Below are 23,063 nucleotides of genomic sequence, written 5' to 3'. Positions count from 1 at the left end.
TACCCAGGACCCCACATAATCATCAGATAAAAATCAGAATTGGGAGGTGAGTTTAAGATATAGGAGCAAAAGCAGCTTTAAAGTGACAGCAAGGTAGAACAGCATTTAAGGATGGCAAGGATGCTACACATACTTAAAATGCCTTCTTTCCTGCTTTCCAATCTATTATAACTGGTGACACTTTCAAGGAGAGTCCGCATCCAGTGTTGCAGAAAAGTTTATCCGTGTATTTTCATAAAATTCTGCAAATACCTTTGCCCCAGTTGAAGTACTCCCAAAAATTACTCGCATACCTCTAACCATCAGACACTTTTGTAATAGCTGTAAGATACAAAGAAAAATAAGAAGGATAAGCGACGATTCCTGAGAAAACCAGCTCCCTATTTAATGCCGGGAGAAATACGGATGAATCCTTCTACTTCCCATTCTTGTAATCCATGTATAAGGAAGATTAATCCTAAACAGAAATAAGCGCAGAGAAGAGCCATTAGGAGATTCAACAGAATAGCAACCTTATCTTGGAAAAATACGCAAAAACGTTGAGTCATTTAGCCTAATAAAACCAAAAGCTGAAAGCATATAAACACCAATAAAGGGAAAACGATTTGTTAGCCTAAGGCTTGATCCCATCATAGCCTAACCTGATGTATTTGCCGGCCAGGTTTCCCTTCCTTTTATTGTTACTTCGAGGTACTGAGCACTACAAAAATGAGCACTTTGTCTACAAACAAAACACAAAGAAGATACGTTCTCCACAGAACCTCAGAATAAACAAACCAACACAATCTTTAGAACATTATATTTCATAAAAGACAATGATAAAAAAGTACAAACATTTTCATGAACAACAAAAAACCAAAACTATGATAGTACACAGGAAATTCCCAGCATTTGTTTCAGTGCATTTTTCATTAAGCCTATCTTACATACCTCTACAAATAAAATAATCTTAAGTACACTTCTTCTTGCTGATACGCAATGGATCCTTTTAATATTTTTAAATAACTGGCTCATTAGTAACCCACCACAACAGAGTCATTAGTAAACATAATGGTAGAAAAATAGACTGGCAAGATCCAAGAAAAAGGACATTTTGCACTTGCTTTTCAATATACTGTCTATTGCAAAACAGATTTTATATTTTATATTTTCCTACTTAAATTTGAAATACAGCAAATGGGCTTAAGAGTATCTTAGCACATCAGCCAGATTCCACTGTTAATATTTCTGTAATGTTTTTACTTGTTAATTTGCAAGACCTTCAGAATCTTGTAAAATACTCCCTCTTTCTTCTCCTTCCATGTTCACTCCTTGAAGAGAAGACATCCTTAATTTGCCTTGTCAGCAATGCAAGAGCCAATGTGATTGGCTTCGCTCTACATTTTACAAGAATCATGAAAATATCAAAAGGAATGTGAACAACTCTTAGTTCTGCATCGCATTTATTTTGTTTGAAGGCACTGTCTATGTTAAAATTCACTACAGAATAGCACTGAGTTCAAGCAGGTAGTATACAAACACTATTTTTTATGTAATTTAAGATGGCAACTTTTAAAACTTCCCAACAAAGTGATAAAAGGTATTTGGAGAAGAGTGTTGGTTAACGATTCATAATTTAACATCCATCACTTTGGGGCACCAAAATGTAAACTTTTTAAGAACTCAGCTATATATCATAATCCATTCATATACTGGTTTAAATCACATTTTTCTAAGACCATACATGATTAAGCACTTAGAGCTGTAAAGTTATATTAGTTCAGCCACAGCATATGTGTAATATAGTATGTATATATGTATGTATATATACATATATATGCATCAGAATTTTTAAAAATTGCACATTAATTTCACAGAATGCCTAACAAATGGGCACAAAAGCATGCTTCAGAAAACAGTACAGACCTACAGTACCAAAGAATGTTTCATAATCATAGGTGTTAAATTGTAGGTGAACTTGTACTGAAAACCAGAAATGACTTCAAAATTACATCAGGGATTTAAAAATTTATTCAACAGTTCTTAAAGAATTGTATTAGTCTGTTATGAAATAAGACTAATTTTATTTTGAAGATATAATGGTTCATACAGTGTATTAATTATCTCCCCTTTATCCATATGCTTCAGAATATTGTATACACTCAGTTATAGAAAAATATATCAGGAGGTGATCAAACCACTTAAGCATGCTTTTGAAGGATGTTTTGTTCACTTTATGCTTACTTTTTGTTATTTTAATTGCATTACATCATTCCTAAAGCATATCAGATTAACTGGTAGATTTTAAGGTAATTCCAATATGGTTTAAAATATCCCTTACAATTGTTCTCAACTACTTAAATTAAATCATTACATTTCTACTAAATATTTGGGATGCCTACAACTAAGCTCCTAACTTTACTGAAGAATGGCTAAGGGCAAAATTTGCTGCTGGGGTGTCAAAGAAATAAAAGGTGTTTATGGCAAACAAACTCAAATATACAAAGCACCACACCAGCTGCGGCAGCAATTCAGGAAACCAACACATAGTAATGAGTTAAAGTTAGTATTCTTTGTCAACACTCTTACAGAACACTCTATGGATAAACAATCCTTATTATATACTGCTTTCCATTCTTCATGGGAGCAGAAGTCAGTCTTTGGTTCCTAAAGAGTTGAGTAACTGTGACAAACAAAACAGTTTAGTAGGTCTTGGTCAATATCTTTGCATTAACATAGAAAATAAATGATCCAGTCCTTTTCCTTAGTATTAACAAGGGATGTAAAAAAATTATTAGGAAAAGATAATAATGCTTAGCAGTGGGATACTTTTAGGTAGCGTAACATTACAAGCAAACAGAAAAGAAGAAGATGTGTTTTCATTATAAGCCAAGGAAAGGGGATAGTTACTCATACATATAACACCACAAAAATAGAGAAACAGACAGGACCAATCTTTAGTGGGACTGCGCAACCTCAATCTCATTGAAAGTCATCGACTTGAGGATACTTAGTGCATCATAGAAGCACTCAGCACTCTATCAGAATAGGCCCTTAAGAAGCTATATTGATAATATATTATGGGTGGAATTTTAAAAAGCACTTGGGATTGGCCTGCTTTCAGTTCCGCTTATGCCATCATCATCGGAACAGTTTGACCAACACCGTGGTTCTGAAAATCCCACACTGCAAGCATTAGAACTATTAGAACTAGGTTTTATTATTTTCTTAAAAATCTAGCTTTAATATTCTTCCAATGAAGACACATTTTTGGCTCTTCTGATTTTGGAGGAATAAAAGTGCTGTTTACTAGGATTTAAATAAAAAAGAACAATACCAAAATACTGTACGCACCCAGACACATTGTTTTAGGCATTAAAATCCCTGACATTGACACTAGTGGCACACTTGGAAACAGTTAGAGTTCCTGTAGATCATAATACGCAACAACCGCAAGATTTTCCATAATACACATGCAATATGCATATAAATAGGATTTAGATGGCAGGCAGGGTATCATACAATTTTGCTGGCAATAAATAAAATTAAAAGCTTTCTTTCTAGCAAGTTCATATATGAAATCGATTTTGCTATGTAGATACGCAGGAGGCCTAGAGCTCAAAACTAGTATAACAGTTTACAGTCATAGCTGGCCAACGATTAATATTTCCTTCATTTTGCATAAGGTATAACCTTTTTTTAAGCATACTTACATTTTACACTTGTTCTTTCATGCTAATAAAAACATTCCTATAGAATTCAAACAAGAACACACTCAAATACATACTGAAGCATAAAATATTGAGCAATTTAAAAGCAATGTACACACATTAATTTACATCACATATTTACAAAACACGTTTTAAAAAGAAACAAAAGCATTCATTTAAATACGAGGGGGAGGCGGTTTAGTATAAAAAAATTCCTGGAAGAAGAGGCCTCTGTCCCTACTTCCAGAGAAGCTACAAGTCTGTTTTCTGCAGTTTATTTAGTTGAGTGGTTAAGATAGAGAATATGAAGAATGAAGGCTTGAACAGTAGTCTCATGCTGTAAACATCTGAGTGGTAGCTGCTGGCTTTTCTTTCAGAACAAAATGCGTGGTACATACAATCACTTTACTTCTCATCCCAAATATGCATCATCAAATGGTCAAAAGTCTCTAATTCTAAGCCGCTGTTTGTTGGTTTGGTTTTGTTTTGTTTTACAGTGTCTATTAGTAGCTTCCAGTGTTAAAAGTTTATTCTGGTAGGGTAGTTTGTCATTCCACTTCCATCAATAGTCTCTAACAGGAGCAAGTTCTGGTATGAGATTAACAGTTATATTTTTATACAATCTACTGACAAGTATTTTAGGAGTATATATTAAATTGTTCAACCCATCAATATACTGGCGCTCTCTGGAATACCTCAGAAGTTTATATCTGCAGAGGGAGTTGAAAGAAGAAAACATGAGAAAGATTTGCAAGAAACAATTCAACTGATGTTAGACATGATACTGTAACAGTCATTTCATTTTGAAATACACTTTAAATTCTAAAACTACCTCTCAGCCTTTGAAATTACCAAATTACCTACCTAAGCTTTAAAATCAAGCCACTTTCTGTTCTTTAATACACTTAGATTTTATGTTCACATAGACAAGTTAACATTAAGACTAAATAACAAAGAAGGTATTTAATGTGTATATTTTTTATGGTCCCAAACTAAACTGATTTTTAAAGAACATTCAATTTCTTCATGTTCTTTTGCCATAAAACTCAACTACGGAGCTCAGAAGATTTAGGAACCTTCACTGTTCATCATTATACATTTCAATGTCTGAATTGTTTTTCATTTCATTCTTGAGACTCCTGCATTTGCAAACATCTAAATTTGAGGCGATTAAAAAAAGTTCCCCTCCCCCAGATTACTGATATATACATTTTAGTTTCCTATCATGTATTTATACATGTCTACTGTATATGTCCATTTAAAAATTATGAATAAAACAGAAAATAAAGATGTTCCCAGAAAAAGAGACACCCATAGATAACAGAACTGAGCAGTATTTTTAATCATCTGAAAACATATACCATAAACCCTTTATTTTGTGTTTCACATTCTAATTTTTAGGTGTAGCTCATCTGCTGCATTCTGGTTGCTATCCCAGTGTAGGGCAGCCAGAACCTACTGGCCAGTTAAAGTGTTTTGCATCTTTGTAGCAAAAGAAAGGAACCCCGAAAGAAAAAGTTCACGTCAATGTAAGCAGGAAATGAGACCTGTATCTCAGAAAAGAATGAAATACGATGGAAGAAACCAATCCTTGAGGAGTTTTAAAGTCTGTTTTCACACAGGAGTCATTTCCCCTAGCTGTGCTGCTTCCTTTTGCAGCATATCCAAACTAACCAACTAACGGAGCCCTGCCAGTACTAATGCCCAAACTATTAAGGAATAATGACATTCTGCATCCAAGATTATGACGATAATATCTTCTGACACACAAACTCAGTCTCTCTCATGATTAAATAAGAAATATCTGAACACCACACATAATGTGTTTAAGAAAATACAAAGTTTAGCACTGAAGAGGGAATAACACTGATAAGCATTGACTGCTTATTAGTATGTGTGGAAGATTTGCATGTGTGTAAGAAAAAATTTTACATCTTTAGCTCTAGTATTTGAACAGTTCTCTGTTTTTCTTACCGTCCTAAAAACTGGACTTCACCTCTGTGATGATGAGGAATGGATTTGTACTTCCCCAAATCTCCCTCTGGTCTTGTTATGTTGTATCCAGCATAGTGAACCCTGCAGAAACATTTGTACAAAGAGTACTAAAAAGATGCTTTTACAAGTTACAGCAAAAGTGAAAAATAGGCATCAAATCTTTTAAAGCTAAGTCTTTGCGTTCACTGACATTCTCTCCCTAAAAAACCCAAAACACTCCTAACCCAACAACTACAAAAGCTGGCAAAACCAATAAAGTGTGAAACAATAATAAATTCATATTTAGTATTTCCTGCTTTGTTTTTAAAGCACAACAGCATAAAAATATGAAAATAGTAAGGAAAAAGAATAAAAACATACAAACTCTTCCTTTAAAATATATCTCTTTATATATAAACTCATGCAGACACTTAGTTTCAGCTGCTCAACTGGAACGTTTTACAGTTGTTTACTGTGAGCAGTTAGTAATTCAGTGAGCATTGTTGTACATTGTCCAATTTGTGACTATCAATATAGCCACAAATTAACCTCTCTCTCAAGCACTGCTCCTAAGATAGGAAAGAGACTTAAACTCATGCTTACTCTACATGTCTGTGGGATGGTATTATATAATGCTAGCAGCAAGAGAGAAGTAAATCAAAATAAAAAAGTAACGCACAGAAGATTAGAAGGGATGAGACTAAATATGCTTAAAACTGTTATCTGTTGTTATATACATTATTTGTTACAACACCTCTCTCTTAAAAGCCTGTTAACTGTCCCCAGGCCAAGAAAAAAGAACATCATACTTATCCCTTCAAATGATACGTTCTGATATTTCTAAAGTGAACTCTTTAGAATTTGTTCATTTAAAACCAAACAAAAAAAAAGGTAAGAACTGAAAGAAAAAACACCTAATTGCTCTTAAGTGGCAGATACCACAGAACAATGAGAAAGACATAAGCACTGAACACTCACCTGTTCCAAAGATCATCATCTTCTCCACCCCATCCCCAAAAGGCATTTGGAAACCCATTGATCTTCTTGAATTGTTCCACTGTCAGGCCACTTACACCACCGAAGAACTCATTGTATGGAAGACTGAAAACCAAAGACAAATTCTGTATTATTAGCTGAACTTAGATAGGTAGCCCTCTCTTTGAACAGTACCTTTTGAAAAAACAAGAACCCCAAACTAAGGACATGAACAGATGCTGAATGTATTCACTAAGGGAAACTGGTTCGCAGATCGCTAGCATTAAGTAACATATACAAAAGTTGAATAAAATGTTTGCAGTAGTGTCTGATTTGCATAAAAGGTACTCTTAGACTGTAGCTGAAATTAGTACCACCGCATGAAACAAAAGTCTATCACGTATTTCAGATGGCTGATCTAGACCCAAAGCTGAAGTGTAACGTGAAACCCTCAAACTATTTCATTTTGACACTATTCAACTGAAAAAAACCCTCTCTTTAATCAACTGAAAAAATTACAAATCAGTAATGCATCAATTCAGTAATTTAATTCATGACTAGATTCTACAGACCTGTTAAAACTTGAGAGGGACAGTTTAACAGTACATATTCAACCACAGTGAAATACATACTTATTTAAAAAACAATTTTCCAGTTTTTAGAAGCTAAACTTTTGAATCAAAAGGTTCTATAAGCTTTTTTCTCAGTAAGCATACAGTAATTACTAACACATCTTATTAAGTAATAAGCAGTTGGCCAACACGAACAGCCACTATACCTAAATAACATAACATACTAAGGCCCAGGCAATGTGATTTCCAGTTCTCAAAACACTTTGTCAATCTAAAAAAAACTCCATATATTTAAGTATCTATATTTACTTCCATCAATATTAACTTGCATCCTTAACCCAGAAGCTGCTACAGTAAAGTGTGTTCCTCTTTCAGAAACAGCACACAAATTTGATGAAAGTAAATAGAACATTTTTCTCAGGAGACGCTTCCAAATCTGGAACCTTCAAGGAGTTAGGACTATCTACAAAAAGATTTACCATTGCTTAGGACACAATTGCCATACTGAAGGACAAATAACTCCAGAATGCAAGGGGAAGGAAAAAGAAATACACAGTCATGTAATTTCTGATCTCTATGGAAACACAGGATACAACCAAATCTTAATAGCTTTTGGGGAAGGTTGTTACTCTATATCCCTTTCAACATTTAACTGAAATAACAGGTGTTCTAAAAACCCCCCAAAACCCAAAAACCCCAACCCCCCCCTCCAAAAAACAACCAACAAAAACCCACCAACAATCCAAAAGCAACCCACCAACCAAAAATAAAAACTATTAGGATATGACAGTTTATGGAACTGTTTGAGGTTTTTATTCATATGTATGTGTGTGTGTGTGTGGTGCACATGCACTTTTTTGTATATATACAGAAATATATATTTATTTTTAGTGTTTTATAAATACATATAAAGATAGATGAAATCGCATATATTTGTATGTTTTATTTATATATTTTTAAATACATATAAAATCTTTAAAGGTTTGACTGCTAATTGGCTGACAACCTGAAGTCCAAACACACAGTCATGTTTTCAATGCATTGCTTTTGATCTGTCAGGTTGACCAGGTTGTCAAGTTGATCAAATTCACAAATAAAATTTCAGGATGGCAAATACATACATGTAGCAAGCAATAAGCTACAGCTTTACGTGAAGTGATTAGAAGAGTATCAAGAGATAGCAGTGTTAAAAAGCAAGTGAAACATTAATGTAAAATGGCAGAAGGAAAGCAGGTAACAAAACTGCAGGACCCACTACATTCATCAGATTTCAACAGAGACTGAATACAAGATACAAAATGGTCTAGCAGTAAGAAAATCTTCCATTTAAAAAGCAGTACAAAGCAGAAATAAATTGTACATTTATGAGAAAACTAAGTAAGACGTTTTTCCTGTGGTATTTTGCTGCAGATTAGCTGCTTATCTTTGTTAACAGCCACCGGAAAGGCTTATGTAGCCAGAAAAGATTTCTAATAAGCAAGGTAAGTTTTCCTCCCTTGACACACGTAGCCATCTTTTTTTTTTTTAAAGATCAACCTCACTGCAACAAGTTCAACACTGAAAATTATAAATAATACCTTCAAATCAGCAACATGTCAAATGTTGACACTAAACTTTTATAAATAATACCTTCAAATCAGCAACATATCAAATGTAGACACTAAATTGAAATCTTCCTTTTAATAACTAGATATTCATTTATGTAAATAGCATAGTAGGAAGCTGTTTTATTGGTTTCACCTACTGTATAGACTGTCACAAAATTCATACACACTTTAATAATGTTTCTGGGTCTCTAAGAAACAACGTGAATAAAGCTAATTACTTACATGTACATGTATTTGTCGAGCTTTGCTGCAAAATGGCGTGGCATTTCTCCACATCCATAATAATTTCGGTCATTTTCAGGTAAGTGATCCACATCATGAAATATTATGCAGTCCCAGACAGCATCCTTCATAGCCTCTTTGAAGCCAACATTGAAGAGCATTGCACGATTAAAAGGTTGTGTACCTGTCTTCAAACAGAAAACAAAGGAGACATTGTAAGAATCGAGAAGAAAGAGACAAAATTTCAATACTGTGAGAAATACATCCTCTACCACATAAAAAAATAAAGCATTGACAAAGACGCCTGTTATTCCTCTAGCAAAGCAGAGCAATAGCTCTGGTTAGCACCAACTACATCAACTGTATTTTGTGATTTAAAAAGTCTAGATGTTCTCCTCTCTTACACAAAACTTAACAGCACTAGCAACATATAACACCAGTAACTCTAAAGTATCAAAATATTTGTGGTTTGGATTAATACAGCATGACATTACAAGTTAAAGAAATACTGATACAAAGTAAGAAAGAAAATGTACATTAAGTTTTGTTCCTTGTTAAAACGGTCAACCACTGAAAAACTTCCGATGCTGTGAAAATGCCTACAACTTTGTTACATATTTGTAATTAACCTTATATTAGAACTTACTTCCAGTTTCGTAGAAACTTTAATAAAGTCAGATTCAAATAATTTTTATTTCCAGTACAATTTAAATCTCCTCATGTCCATTTTGAACAAGCAAGACAACATAAGACCTTTTGATATAGCAAATGAATTCTACATGCCTTTTTTTAAATGACAATTTGGAGGGTCTTTTTATTTTCTGCACATTTTTCACTTTGTCACCTGAAAATATTGCATTGCATAAACCATGAAAAATAAGTCCTGTAATTTCTTTAGGGATCTAGCTATCTACTACAACCAACAATGGTGCGAATTCCTTAAGTTACCCATCTGAACTACTTTATTTCTTGATTGTGGCTTGCAGAAACGTGTTTTTAAGTGTTTTTTTCCTCCATATCCATTCCTCTCTGTTTCTGAAGAGACCCGTAGCCAAGGTACTAGTCGGTAATCTTATATCATTAATGCCTCTGTTACATTTCGCATATATTAACTGGACAGCATACACTTTAATACTATTGTCTTCAACTGGATTTCAGTGAGCATGTGCTGCAAAATGGCCTTCTGTAAATGACCATTTCTAATTCTTACACATAAAACCTTTTTTTTCCTTGAAAACTTACAAAGACAATAGATTCAAAGAGCCCATGTTATCACCTACAAAATATCAGCCCACATTTGAAGAAAAGCAACATGTATCTGGCCACTGCTTAAACTGGGGAATGGAGATGAACTTTCTTTTTTCATTCAGAGGATTAGAACAGCGGAGTAACAATTTTTAAATTCTGGATTCATCCAAATCTTGATAAGAATCTCAAATCCCCTTTAGTAAGGAATCTTGAAGAGTCAGTAAACGCTGTTACCTGTTCAACAACATAGAAGGCAAATTCCAGCCGCTGCTTCTGCAACATAGGTATCAGATGACGGAAAAAAATTGGAAGATGCTCATGGCGATTCCGAAAAGGAATAAGGATCGCCACCTTCAAAAAATTATATGTATATTAGCATTTTAAATTTTAATGTTTCAATACAGATCAAGTCTCCCATGGCTTACATAGGCTTTTCAACTTTTACATTTAAACTGGCTCGGTGTTTTACACTGTCTTTCCCACTAGGAAAGTGTGCTGCAATTTTGCTCAAAAAATTTAAAAAAGAAAAAAAATTCTGAGTAAAGTATAAATAAGATTTTCCTTTTATGTTCACTTGCTTCTAATTATACTTTAAGCAACAAGCACATAGGGCAAGTTTGCAGACATATGACAAAAAAAAGAAAAAAAATTCAGAGTAAACTATAAATAAGATTTTCCTTTTATGTTCACTTGCTTCTAATTATACTTTAAGCAACAAGCACATAGGGCAAGTTTGCAGACATATGACAAAATGTTTAGTAACAACAGTTAATGAACCTTTAGAAGTTCTTGACAATCCATTTCAAGTTTTTCTTCAAGCTTTAGTCTCTTCTTGAGCACAGACAGCATAATACATAATACATATACTATAACAAACATATAATACATATTATATAAAATACATAGCAATAGAAGACTGAGTGTGTGGAATAGTAAACTATTCTTATACACCAACAGGAAAAAAAAAACAGAAAAGCAGCATCTCACCTTCCATCGTGGCTTACAGTCTTTTGGTTTCCAGTGTCCTCCTGGTTTAATGTCTAAATCTTTTGAAAACAGTTGCTGAATTTCATCAAAGCTAATTTCACTCATATTGACATTGATAAGGCCTCCTAAATAGAGGGAAAAAAATTATTTATTAATTTCAGTTAAGACAACAGATCTAACACTGCAAGGTATATCATAGACAAATAGCATCAGAAATTTGTATTTACACTACCTACAGATAAAAAAGAAACAATTGATACTATCCTCTTAATATTCAGTTTTTACAGAATGAATTTCAGTATTTCCCAATATAAACATTCCTTCAATAAATTCTATAAGCAAAATACTCATTTCAGAGGACACAGAACAAGCAAAGTAATTTGAATTCTGTATCTATTCCAGAAAATTAGAGTCACCTTTCAGTTCAAGTACCACTGTTAACAATTCCACTTCATCTGCACTACTGAACTGATACTCAAATTCTGGGTGTCTTCCTACCTGCACTTCCACAAAAACAGAAAATGCATCATCACTATACTCAACAAAATTCCTCAGTTTAAATTCTAGATAATTACACACATTTAATGTACAGCCTTCATCCATTAATTCACCACTGTCTGCATCAAACCAATTTATAGCAAGCGGCTGGATTTAAGAATTACTGCTGATAGAACTGATTAGCCCAATGGGAAAAGCATTCGCAAATGGCTACGGATTAGAGTGGAATTCAGTAAGATACTGAATAAAGACCACAATATGGTAGCAAAAAATATCAGGTTAGTACTTATTATGAGAAAATATTTACACTTAGTTAATAGCTAAAAGTTGTCTGTCATTAGCTTATGCATGTGTATAAATTTCAAAACTGGAAATAATGATTCATAGTAAATACTCTATCCTCAAAAGCAGAAGTAGAAGGAATCAAGAAAATTTGGGGAGAAGAATAGTGTAACACTCATTAACCAGAAACTCCAGTTGTTCTTCAGCAACTACTATACTAGATCATCAAATAAAAATCTTGCAATAACTATCTGACAGACACCATAGGATATTCTACTTTTTTTTTTCCAAAAATTTAAGTCTTTTGGGGAGGGTTGGAATTTTAAAGTCAATGAAAGAAATCACTCTCATTTTCTCCCCTGTGCCCATACCCAAAAGATCCTATTTGTGTCCAAAAGATTGCTTCATGTTGTAACACTGAATTGACTAGCTATCTAAATCTTTTGGAAAGATTGAAATTTTTAGAGCATACTAGGAATGACTGTTTTTTTCAGAAGAAGGTAGAAGATATTGCAAGAGCTATTTTAGTTTTGGATATGATTAAATGTAGAACTACTTGTAAATGTAGAAGGCAACTTTAAAAAAAAGGAAAATGACAGGAAAAAAAGGATCAGGAACAACACAATAAGGAGAAGACCTTTTAAGAGCAGATTTAAACAAACTCACGTTTGTTTGTTTGTTTATTTTAGAAGAAAAGGAAACCTGGTAGAAAGAAAGAAAGAAAGAAAGCTTAGATGATCATTATGGTTGTATCTGAAACTCTTCAATAACCAATAACCTGAAAAAGAAATCTTACAAAAAGCAGAAATAAGGGCAATCAACAAAGGACCAGTAAATAAATTAATTTTTTATGTAGCAATTAAATTTAAAAAATTAAATAAATCACTAAATCAATTTCAACTACCAAGAGACAGAGAAGCAACAAGAACCTTTCAGTTTATTTATGGAACCTAATAGGAAAATAAAGATAAATAAAGGTCAATTACTACACCAGAAAAGGAAGGAAACACGTGATGAAAAGGACTCAGGTGCCTTAGTCTTCTGAGAAAAGTTTAGATGTGATCAGATGCTTACGGAGTTTAAACAAAAAAAAAAACCCAAAACAAAACAACAAAGAAGGAATGGTAAAACAGTATTTATATAAGGCAGGTGCTTCTAACTTGATGGGACATGATGAAATTCTCTCCAGACTGTTTAAGAAGTAGCTATAGTAAACCCCGAAATATTGGTACTATCAAAAGTACATAGGAGATGGGTGAATAGAAATCAGCAGTATTTCCCTGTCATTGGTGGGGGGCAGGAGAAGACATCTCACTAAATATCTGGGCTTTGTATTTACTACTTCCATTACTGTCTAGCGTGCTGCAATAAAACATATTTATACAACCCGCAAAAAGAGAGAGCTGAGGAAGCAGAAAGTGTTTTGAAGAACAGAATCAGAAAACAAAATAATTTCAACAAATCAGATACATACTGAAATCAATAGAGTGGAATTAATAATAAAAAGTATGGATTGTTACTGAAGGAGAAATGAAGCATACACACACAAAACAGGAAATACCTGGCTATGTTGCACAATGCAGAAAGATATTTTGACGGTTTATAATGGATTGCCTATTAATATGAGACAATAAACCGTAATGCAATTGCACAAAAATGGCAAGTCTCATTCTGGAATACATTAACTGCTGTTATATGAAAGACAGAGAAGGTAATTACTAGTTTGTTTTGTAATCAGGGTTTTAGCTGGCTATGATGCTTCAAAAGGAAATCAAATTAGAGAAAGTCTATAGCACAAAAATCAAGAATGAAAAGAGCTTTAGAAACTACGTAGTCTAGAGAGGCTGAAAGTACTGGTTTATCTGCAAAGGAAGAGACTGACAAAAACATAAGTCTTTTCCAAAACAGAATAATTTGGTACATAGATGGTAATCAACTTTTGCCAAGCATCAAGAAGGGCAAGGTGAAGTCCAACTAACTTGGGGGGGGGGGGGGAGGAGAAAAAAGTAAATGCACATTGAGTATCAGGTTGAGTATTAGGAAAAGCTTAACTATTCAGTTGATGGAATACTAGAATATACTACTTCTGGAGACAGTAGAACTTCTTCCACTGATGACTTTTATTTTTTTTTTAATACAAAATATATTTTTCTAACATCTATTTAAAATGGTTTAGGTATATTCAACCCTAGTGTACTGTGGTGATCAAACTAGAAGATCTGGATATTTCTTATAGCTCATTAAGTACCAGTTCTTAGACAAACCATGAAGTTACTTGGATAGACTGCTTAAAAATTCTTAACATGAGGGTTTTATTTGATATAACTGAAAAAACTGATCTGCTTTCCATTTACCTCTCAAGTCAGTATTAAAATTATACTGATTAAATACTCTTTTGTACTGCTTCTATCTTGAAGTAGAGGTGTCTTGTTTATGAATTAGCACAGCAGTGCTCAACCAGAGGGTTATAGCCTGAAAGACTGAGTCACACACAAAAGGCAGTAGTTGGTCCTATTTTAAGAGTATATGTACTTGGGACAAAATATAATTTTACCATACTCCTTCCATGATACAAATTTGGCAAGTTGATGTAAAGAAGAGTAGTTGACTTCTATAATAACCTTAGACTATTAAGCAGGTCAAAATATACGTGACTCAAGAAGCTTTCTTCCCTGGCTATCTCAGGACCACCTACAACATCTCATTGCATTAAATAATCTTCAGAGAAGTTTTATTTAGATCATGATTAAATACACAGATGGTTATTAAAAAGGTATACATGAAAACCAAAGGGTGAGACATACATCTCTGCTGAACAGTAACTTATCTAGTGAACTATTTTCTATTAAAATTACGATTTCTCTATTAAATTCATCAGGACAGAATAAGTACAAAGAAATTACTAACAAAAAAGATGGAAAAGAGAGCAGCAATAAGGAGACCTATAGACAAATTCTGGTAGAATTACATATAGCCAATGAGGTTGATAGCAAGGATGGCAGAGTAGAATGCATCCCTACTCTGGCAATTCTAAATACCTGTCAGTGCAAACAAATCTGCATCAATGATTTAAGAGAACATGCTGTAAGTAGGCTGACCTACTAAGGTACCTTAGCACCTTCTAACTTGCCTCATCCCTGCACTCCTGGACAGCAGACTAATACACAAGTAGGAGAGGTAGCAGAAGCCAATACAGTTTTGAACTAACTAATTTGGCAGAATTCAACTGCCAGATCCCTTGAAAGTTTCATTAAAAATACTAATTTATATGCATTCTTCAATCAGCATAATCATCATTCTTGTTCCTCAGAGTTGACAGTTATTCAGAGTTGACATTTTTCAAACTTCTTGTTTCCCAAAGTAGATAAAATATTTACTATTAGAATAATTTAGTTTTATTTGTTTACATATGCAATATTACAGAAAATAACATCCACATGATTTTGAAAGTCAAACTCTATTTCTGGAGGGAAAGAGATTGAAAAAAGGATATAATCACACTGTGACTAATTGCTACTTGACTTAAGACAGTTTTCTACATGATTTAAGTTCATAAGCAACAGCAACTGATTTATACTTTTGGCTATATGTCTGTATCTTTACAATGTAAGAGACAAAGTTTAGAATTCAGAGGCATTGAAAAGAAACACAGAAAACAAGCACTGTTACTGTACTCTTCACTGGATAAACTTCTCTGTTGAGATTAAAAACGAAGTTATAATGGAATCTAGATTAGCCTAATAAAATCCACTATTTTTCTTTGAAGAAAAAATGATCAGCAATTCAGTTTGGCTGTCAGCAACATTGTTTGTATGATATGGATCTGAACTGCTGTATTAAATACTTAATTACTTTCTCATGCTGAATGACAGCCCACAGCTTGTCAGGTGTTAGCCTAAAACACGAGGTTAGAATTCTGGAAGGTGCCACAAATATCTTCAGAAACTATTTCAAATTTTCTCTCTTACAAATCAGTAGTTTACTTGTTTGATTTTAAATATAGCAAGTAAAATAAATATGTTAGCATAACAGATACTGCCAGATACTAATGAACAGTCACTTCTAGTAACATACTTACACTTATTTAGAGAGTTGTTATCCTTCTTCTCTAGTTCGTACATTGACACCAATGAGACCTTTCAATTTAACTAATTAGTTTTGAGATCTATACTAATGCTACTAGTAGTTCTTCACTCAAAAATATTAAGTCTGTCTACAAAACATTTACTAGAACTGAACTAATTCCATGGATTACTGACTCAAGTTATGATTTCTTCCAAATGCAGAGCACAAAAAAACATTCGTACTTAATCATCCCTTGCTTCCTACAGCAACTCTGATAATGTAACAACAATTCCTAACAGAGAAAAAAGCTGAAAACTCAATAGCAGTTTCTAAGAAAGAACTCTTGTTTTAGCCAAGGGACTGCAATTTTATAAAGGTTAAATATAACAACTATCTCTAATAGCAAACAATCAGTGGTGAAGGTCAAAGTAAAGCAATCACCACCAGGAGTGATTTGCCTCTTTCTTTTTATGTTCAAAACCGGTCTCCTAACCTAACACTTCTTGGTCTTTAAGGATTGCTTTCTCTACAAGCTGGAGGAGAGCAAACAATGCCCAGCATTTTGTCTGAATCTGAAAAATGGCAAGTTTGCAGGAAAGGTGAATTCACATCAAAATTTACAGTTCTTAACAAGAATTTTTAAGAATATTCCCAAACAAAGCTATACTTTGTCTACAGAAAGAAGATAAACTCATGCCCAGTCTTTCAGCCACATTGTTAAATCAGGTTAAGGACACTGAATTACATCAAGGAGCTCTTCCAGTCTCAGTTTGTGTAACTGCTTTAATTGTGCAATACCTGCTTATAAGACCTTCTACATACACTGGGATACTGCTACTTAGGACAGCTGTGATATTACAGGTTTTATAAAAACCCGGCAAACCAAAACAGCAATGGTGCCAAAGTACTCAACTCAGTTTCTTATTTCTGCATGACGCTCCTCTGCAACTAAACACTTTCAAACAAAATAATTAGAAGTTTAGATTCTAGGCTTAAAGACAAATAAAGTTAGGGTTACCTAATCAAGTTCTATTTAATAGCTTGGGATCTTAAACATCTGGGTTTGAAAGTTTAATTTTAAAATTTCCTGAGGATCACAACTTTTCACTTGTTATATAAGTCCTGCTTCCTCATTACGACAGGGCTTTAGCACTTTCTTACCTCCATCAATTCTCACTTCACTACACCATCTTGTTCAGTTTCCTATATATTGAGGTAACTGCGATTAGCTAATGAAGATTTGAGAACTAGTTTCTGACTCAGGAATCTTCGTATTAGGAATATCATTTCCAAAAAGAAGATTTTTAACTATTCCTCAAAATATGCAACTCTGAATGGGTACTTTTTATAAAAAAAAAAAAAGTTGGAGTATTCCTACATATTAACAAAAACATTTAGTATTTAATTTGTAGAAAGTAAAATTATTTGTAAATAAAATTAAAAACACATTAGGTGATTAGTAAAGAGGACGAAAGTTTTAGTAAGACAATAGTTACAGGCAAAATTCTGCTAAGCATTATTGTCCATTCTCAGATGTACTTTATTCATTATTTTCTGCTATATATTTGGACTCCTTACAATTATATTTTATATTAAAATAATTGTATTTTGGTTTAAGTACAATCCAATTTACTAGATAAACATTAAGGTCAGTTTAAAACTTACTCATGTAAGGCAGCTTCTCTGGACAAGCCTGGCATGGAGAGTAAGTGAAGTTTTCTGGAAGATACATTGTTGTTTGAGCAACACAGTCACTAGAATTGTTTCCTTCAGGATAATCTTAAAAAGAGGAATTGATTTTTGTAAAAACCTATGTTATCCACTTAATTTGTAATATATCATCATGCAGGTGAGAGCATTAACTTTGTAAGTAACAAATTCATAGCAGCATGATTAAAAAAATTTACTGCACTAAAGGAACAATAATTAAATTAAGGTATCTTTGTTACAGCTATGACAAATATTCCTACTAAAGTAAATTGAAAAACAGTAACTACTTGGCCTTCACTCCAGTTACAGAGAAGTAGGACTTGGGTCTAGGTTTTCATAATCAAGCTATGTCATTAAAGTTTGGCATGTTGGGTTGTTTTTTTTTTCATAAAGCTCTTTTAAAAATGAAATTAAATAAGAAATATTCTTACCTGTGCCATTCAGTGTAGTATTTTTGTTAGTGTACAATCTGATCATGTGTCCTATTGTTTTTACATTTTCTCTCAACATTATACCACGAGCTTGCACCATAAAGAGATACGTGTTTGCTGATAAAACAAAAAGCAATTTTGAATTTCAATTAAAATAAGGTATTTCCAAATTATTCTAACATCCATTTATAATTTGTTCAATATTTGTTACTATGTCTGAATCCATGGCTAGTGAACATTAATCCTTCGAGATGAAGATCCACAAAGCGTGAAACCTAACAGCAACAAAACAAAAGAATAAAATGGATTCATAACCACAGGTCTAGATAAAAACCCAAAATTATAAAATGTCAATACACACTTTATATGACACTTTCATTTGTCTTTAACTTACAAAAAGCAACTGACAGTGCCGAGAAACAATTGAATTTACCAATAAAAAAGTTTTCATATGTAGAGACATCCCTCATATATGCATTTACATATACATCATAGAAATATAGGACAAAAAATGGCTAGAAAATCTTTTAGTCCCATAGAATAGTCCCTCTTTTTACTCAGTAGTTAACACAACTTTCAGTCAAAATGTACTGCTATTCATTCACCCCCAACAGCTGTTTCATTATACAACTGCTACAAATCACTGCCAACCTCAAAGTATTAATGTTTGATAATTATACGTGAAATATTTATTATAGGCATCAGGGGTGAGTAAATCAACATTCTGAGTAATTAAGCGACTCACTAATAACAACAGCATGAAATATTCCTCTGTCTCAGCCTTGCACTCAAAGCCCCAAATCTGATCTCAAGACAATTCTTTGTCCTAAACAGAAGAGAGTAATTAAGTTGGAAAAGAAGCTGCATTTATGTCTGAGTAAGCAAACATCTATCCAGCACTCACAGAGCTCAAAAAATAATGTAAAAAGGAAGGACAAATTCCCTTTGCAGAACAGTTTTGCTCTGGGTAGCGAAGAGGATCAAAGGGATCATCTATCACTTTATGTTAAGCACCCATTTGTCTGGCAGATATTTGGCTCGCTGTAACTAGTAACCACCCTAACCAAAAAATGCCCTGAGATTTTGGAGGAAACTAAACATACCAGAAAAACAAGAGATTAATCTTAATCTGTCCTATAGAGATTAAAGAAAGTTAGAAAATTATCTCAGGAACTCCACTCCATCAGATGACCCAGCACCAGTGGCATGACACAAGTAACTCCAGATCAGTTGATATCTTCTTACAGCCCAACACAAGGAGACTAGAGCTACAGAGAACTGTTTATAAAGGACTGCGGCATTTCCAGAGGAAAATACAGTGACTAATTCCATCACATTAGCTAACAATACTACTGACACCCACAGAGATACAAATACCAACGTAATCTTTTAAGGAATATTATTTGCAAACCCTACAATAATGTTTTATGTTTTAAAAGAATGAAGGGGCCGGGGGGGGGGGGGCCTGGCTTTCAAAGAACTCCTGATTAAAACAAGAAATATTGTCACTCAGAAGACAGGCTCTGAACATGTCAGGTGCTATACATGGCACATAATTCTCAAACTCTTGGCCAGCATGACTAGCTGTTTTGGTTAACAAGAGTTTACATGTCTATAAAAGTTACTCAGCTGCTAGGATCCTGAAGTTGTCTCAACACCACCTCCCCACCCACCACCACTAAAACAGAAACAAAACAAAACAAAAAAACTACAACCTTGGCCTGATGACAGAGGTAGGAAATCCAACAAGAATGATTCTTACTGGGATGCAAGACAACTGGATCCAAGACAACAGATAACATTCAGATTTCCTTACAGAAAACTTGCACAAAAACTTCTCAAAATTTTAACCCAACTCACTATAAAGTAGCACTTCAGGGGTCCAATTATTTTCTTACATTCATAGTTTATCATTAAAATTCTGGTTTTTAGGGTGTCTGTATTAAACATTTCAGGGAATCTGCACAATTCTTAAGTTCCTATATGAAGTTACCTACTCAAGAAACCTTCTCCTTTAGGAATCAACATAGAAGCAATTTGATCTGTTCCTCCAAGAACAATTATTTTTCTTCAAACAAACAATTTCAAAATTCAAAGATTCCCTGAAAGTAAAACTAAGTGGATTTTTGCCTTTCAAATAGGACAAAATTTTCCTAATTAACAAAGAAAAACTTTCTTCAAACTTTAACGTATTTCAAATTGGTATCCTCCCTTCTCTTTTCCCCACATATTACTGTACAGCTCTTCTCTTCAATATCTTCCTATTCCAACACTAAAATAAAGTTCTTTTTTAATATAAATCAGTTAGTAAATACTGATTTCTGAGATAACCTCTGGAATATTGTGTGCTATATTCTCCTTTTTAATGTGATACCGAAAGACAAAGTCACTTGAGTTTTTAACACTGCAGAACAGCAGGTTTTCAGAAACATAACCTTAATTCACATGTATCAGGTGATACATGGGAATTACCCGGCTGGCAGGTAAGCCCCCACCCAGCTGCTTGCTCACTCCCCTGCAGTGGGATGGGGGAAAGAATCAGAAGAGCAAAAGTGATGAAGAACAAAAAACAAACAAACAAAAAACTCCAACCAAACTCACCACCAGGAGACAGATGCCCTGCCAGTCCCCAAGCAATGGCTACTTTGGGGGAAAAACTCCCACCAGTTTTATTGCTGAGCATAACATTACTTGGTATGGAATATCTCTTTGGTCACTACAAGTCAGCTGTGCCAGCTGCGTCCCCTCCCAACCTCTTGCCCACCCCCAGCCTACTCACTGTGGGGGACAGAGTGGAAAACAGAAAAGCCTTGATGCTGTGCAAACACTGTTCAGCAATAGCTAAAACATTGTGTTTATCAACACTGTTTTCATCACAAATCCAAAGCATGTGTCTCTGGAGACCTATGCTTAGACCTCTTTCTGACACCTCATAAAATCATTTCATTAGCTGCTTCTTGTTCCTTTTTCATCATCAAAACTACGAGCCCCTATCTTCAAACTTCCTAAGAATGATACCACCTTTCTTAATGAGAAAGATCAGTGCTTTTTCTTCTACTTACATGTTCACCAGCCTTGGGAATTTCTTTCTGGCTGCTACCAAATCACATTGATTGCAAACACTTCAGCTGTTAGACAGACAGATGTCACTTACTACACACAGACAGACAGAAATTGTGGACACTGTGCAGCCAGCGAGCATACTCTCCAGCATTGCTCCTGATATGGCTGAGATGAAAGATTTGCTCCAGAAGTCACTGCAAGGAATATTAGAAAAATCTACTCAAACATGGTACTGTTGCAGTCTTAGGAACCCGATACAGTACAGAACTGAGACTAAGACCTTCAAACAAATACACAAGAAAGTTAAGAGGGCCATATAACTGTTCTCAATTCCTATAGGAAACTTCACTGTAGCCCAGATACTGCAGACAGATTTTCTGCAAAAGCATCTACATCTCCCCTTTGTTGAAGGACAACTTCCTTCTTCTGATGAAGAGGAGAAAAATTAGAACAAACACACTAGACCTTTGTGAGAGACAAAGCTAGAAAAGACATTTCTCTCAAAAGCAGGCATCATGAAAAGACAGAATTAAGAAACCAACCAGGCAAAGTCTGCTGCCACCTTGGCCTAAGTATTCAAGAGCTGCTCTTGCTAGCAGGAAGATCTAGCCGTGCCATGTTTTCATCAAGCTATTCTTGTAGTCTACCCGATCCAACATCTCTTCCTGGCTGATCTGCTTGTCAACTCACCGTCCAGCTCTACCCAAATACATAAACACAATGAAACATCTTCCTTTCTGTGCACTCTTTGTCCCAGCTACCTGGGTCTCCAGCACAATCATAGTTACAAGGAGTACAGACCTGACCAGTTTCTTCCACTGTCATTCAACAGCTGCTTAGATAGTAGCTGATGCTTGAGTAGCCAATTAATTACTTCAGAAGCTAAAAGCATCAGGCAAAAATCAAAGATATTAGTTTAGTCCTAAAAATAAATCTCATCTAATGGCACAGGTTTGTTGGCAAAGACCTGTGAAAAAGAGCACAGTTCATATGTCACATCAACCACCAGTGACAGCAACAAAGCATTCAAGATAGTCCACAACGGCCAGAAGCATAACAGAGAAATACATCTTTTCTGCTAGTGTGGTGAGGGAACAAGACTGACAGCAGAATACCAAGGGCTGGAGTCTGATGACTTCCACAGCAATCCTCTTTTCAGCTGTCATTGGTACTTTAATACCAGTCATCTTCCTGAGCTTGGCATGGGTTTCCACAAACCTACCTATGCTGTCCTGAATATGACCCTTAACATACTTGGGTACCCCTCAAGTGCCTGTATACTAATGCATGCAGTATGGGGTACAAACATGATGACTTAAGAGATCTGTGTGCAGTTCCAGGGCTACAATCTTACTGGGATCACAGAGACATGGTGGGATAGCTCCCATGACTGGAATGTTGCAATAGGGGGATACAGGCTGTTTAGGGAGGACAGGAAGGGAAGATGACGAGAGTTGCCCTTTACATGAGAGAGCAGCTGGAGTGCATAGAGCTCTGCCTAGGGATGAAAGAGGAGCCAATTGGGATCTTATGGATTAGGATTAAAGGTGACATTATACTGGGTGTCTGCTATAGGCCACCCGACCAGGAAGAACAAGTGGATCATGCCCTCTTCAGACAGATATGAAACGACAGGAAGGGAAGATGACGAGAGTTGCCCTTTACATGAGAGAGCAGCTGGAGTGCATAGAGCTCTGCCTAGGGATGAAAGAGGAGCCAATTGGGATCTTATGGATTAGG

The 23,063-nt window shown here is 34.7% G+C and overlaps 1 protein-coding gene across 1 annotated transcript; it reads right to left on the bottom strand.

Annotated features, from left to right (window-relative positions):
* Window positions 1-784: 784 nt before the first annotated feature.
* On the bottom strand, window positions 785-18,371 carry B4GALT6 (beta-1,4-galactosyltransferase 6). Its single transcript, XM_009285625.2, has 8 exons — window positions 18,261-18,371; window positions 17,785-17,898; window positions 11,275-11,399; window positions 10,522-10,638; window positions 9,040-9,227; window positions 6,642-6,764; window positions 5,664-5,765; window positions 785-4,399 (listed from the first exon to the last, which is right to left on the bottom strand). Exons 1-8 carry the CDS (start codon window positions 18,358-18,360, stop codon window positions 4,252-4,254), a joined length of 1,017 nt encoding a protein of 338 aa, XP_009283900.1. The 5' UTR covers window positions 18,361-18,371; the 3' UTR covers window positions 785-4,251.
* Between the last annotated feature and the right edge of the window lie 4,692 nt (window positions 18,372-23,063).

This window comes from Aptenodytes forsteri, unplaced genomic scaffold, assembly GCF_000699145.1.
Source record: "Aptenodytes forsteri isolate BGI_AS27 unplaced genomic scaffold, ASM69914v1 Scaffold23, whole genome shotgun sequence".
NCBI classification, from domain to species: domain Eukaryota; kingdom Metazoa; phylum Chordata; class Aves; order Sphenisciformes; family Spheniscidae; genus Aptenodytes; species Aptenodytes forsteri.
This window is presented reverse-complemented; position numbering and strand designations above follow the sequence as displayed.

Bases quoted from the DNA above. Each gene is read 5' to 3' on its own strand.
- B4GALT6 (XM_009285625.2), bottom strand. From the start codon at position 18,360: ATGGTGCAAGCTCGTGGTATAATGTTGAGAGAAAATGTAAAAACAATA. The intron at 10,639-11,274 runs GTGAGATGCTGC...AATTTTTTGAAG, and splicing joins ACTGTAAGCCACGATGGAAG to GTGGCGATCCTTATTCCTTT. The intron at 4,400-5,663 runs GTAAGAAAAACA...CTCCCTCTGCAG, and splicing joins GAAGTCCAGTTTTTAGGACG to ATATAAACTTCTGAGGTATT.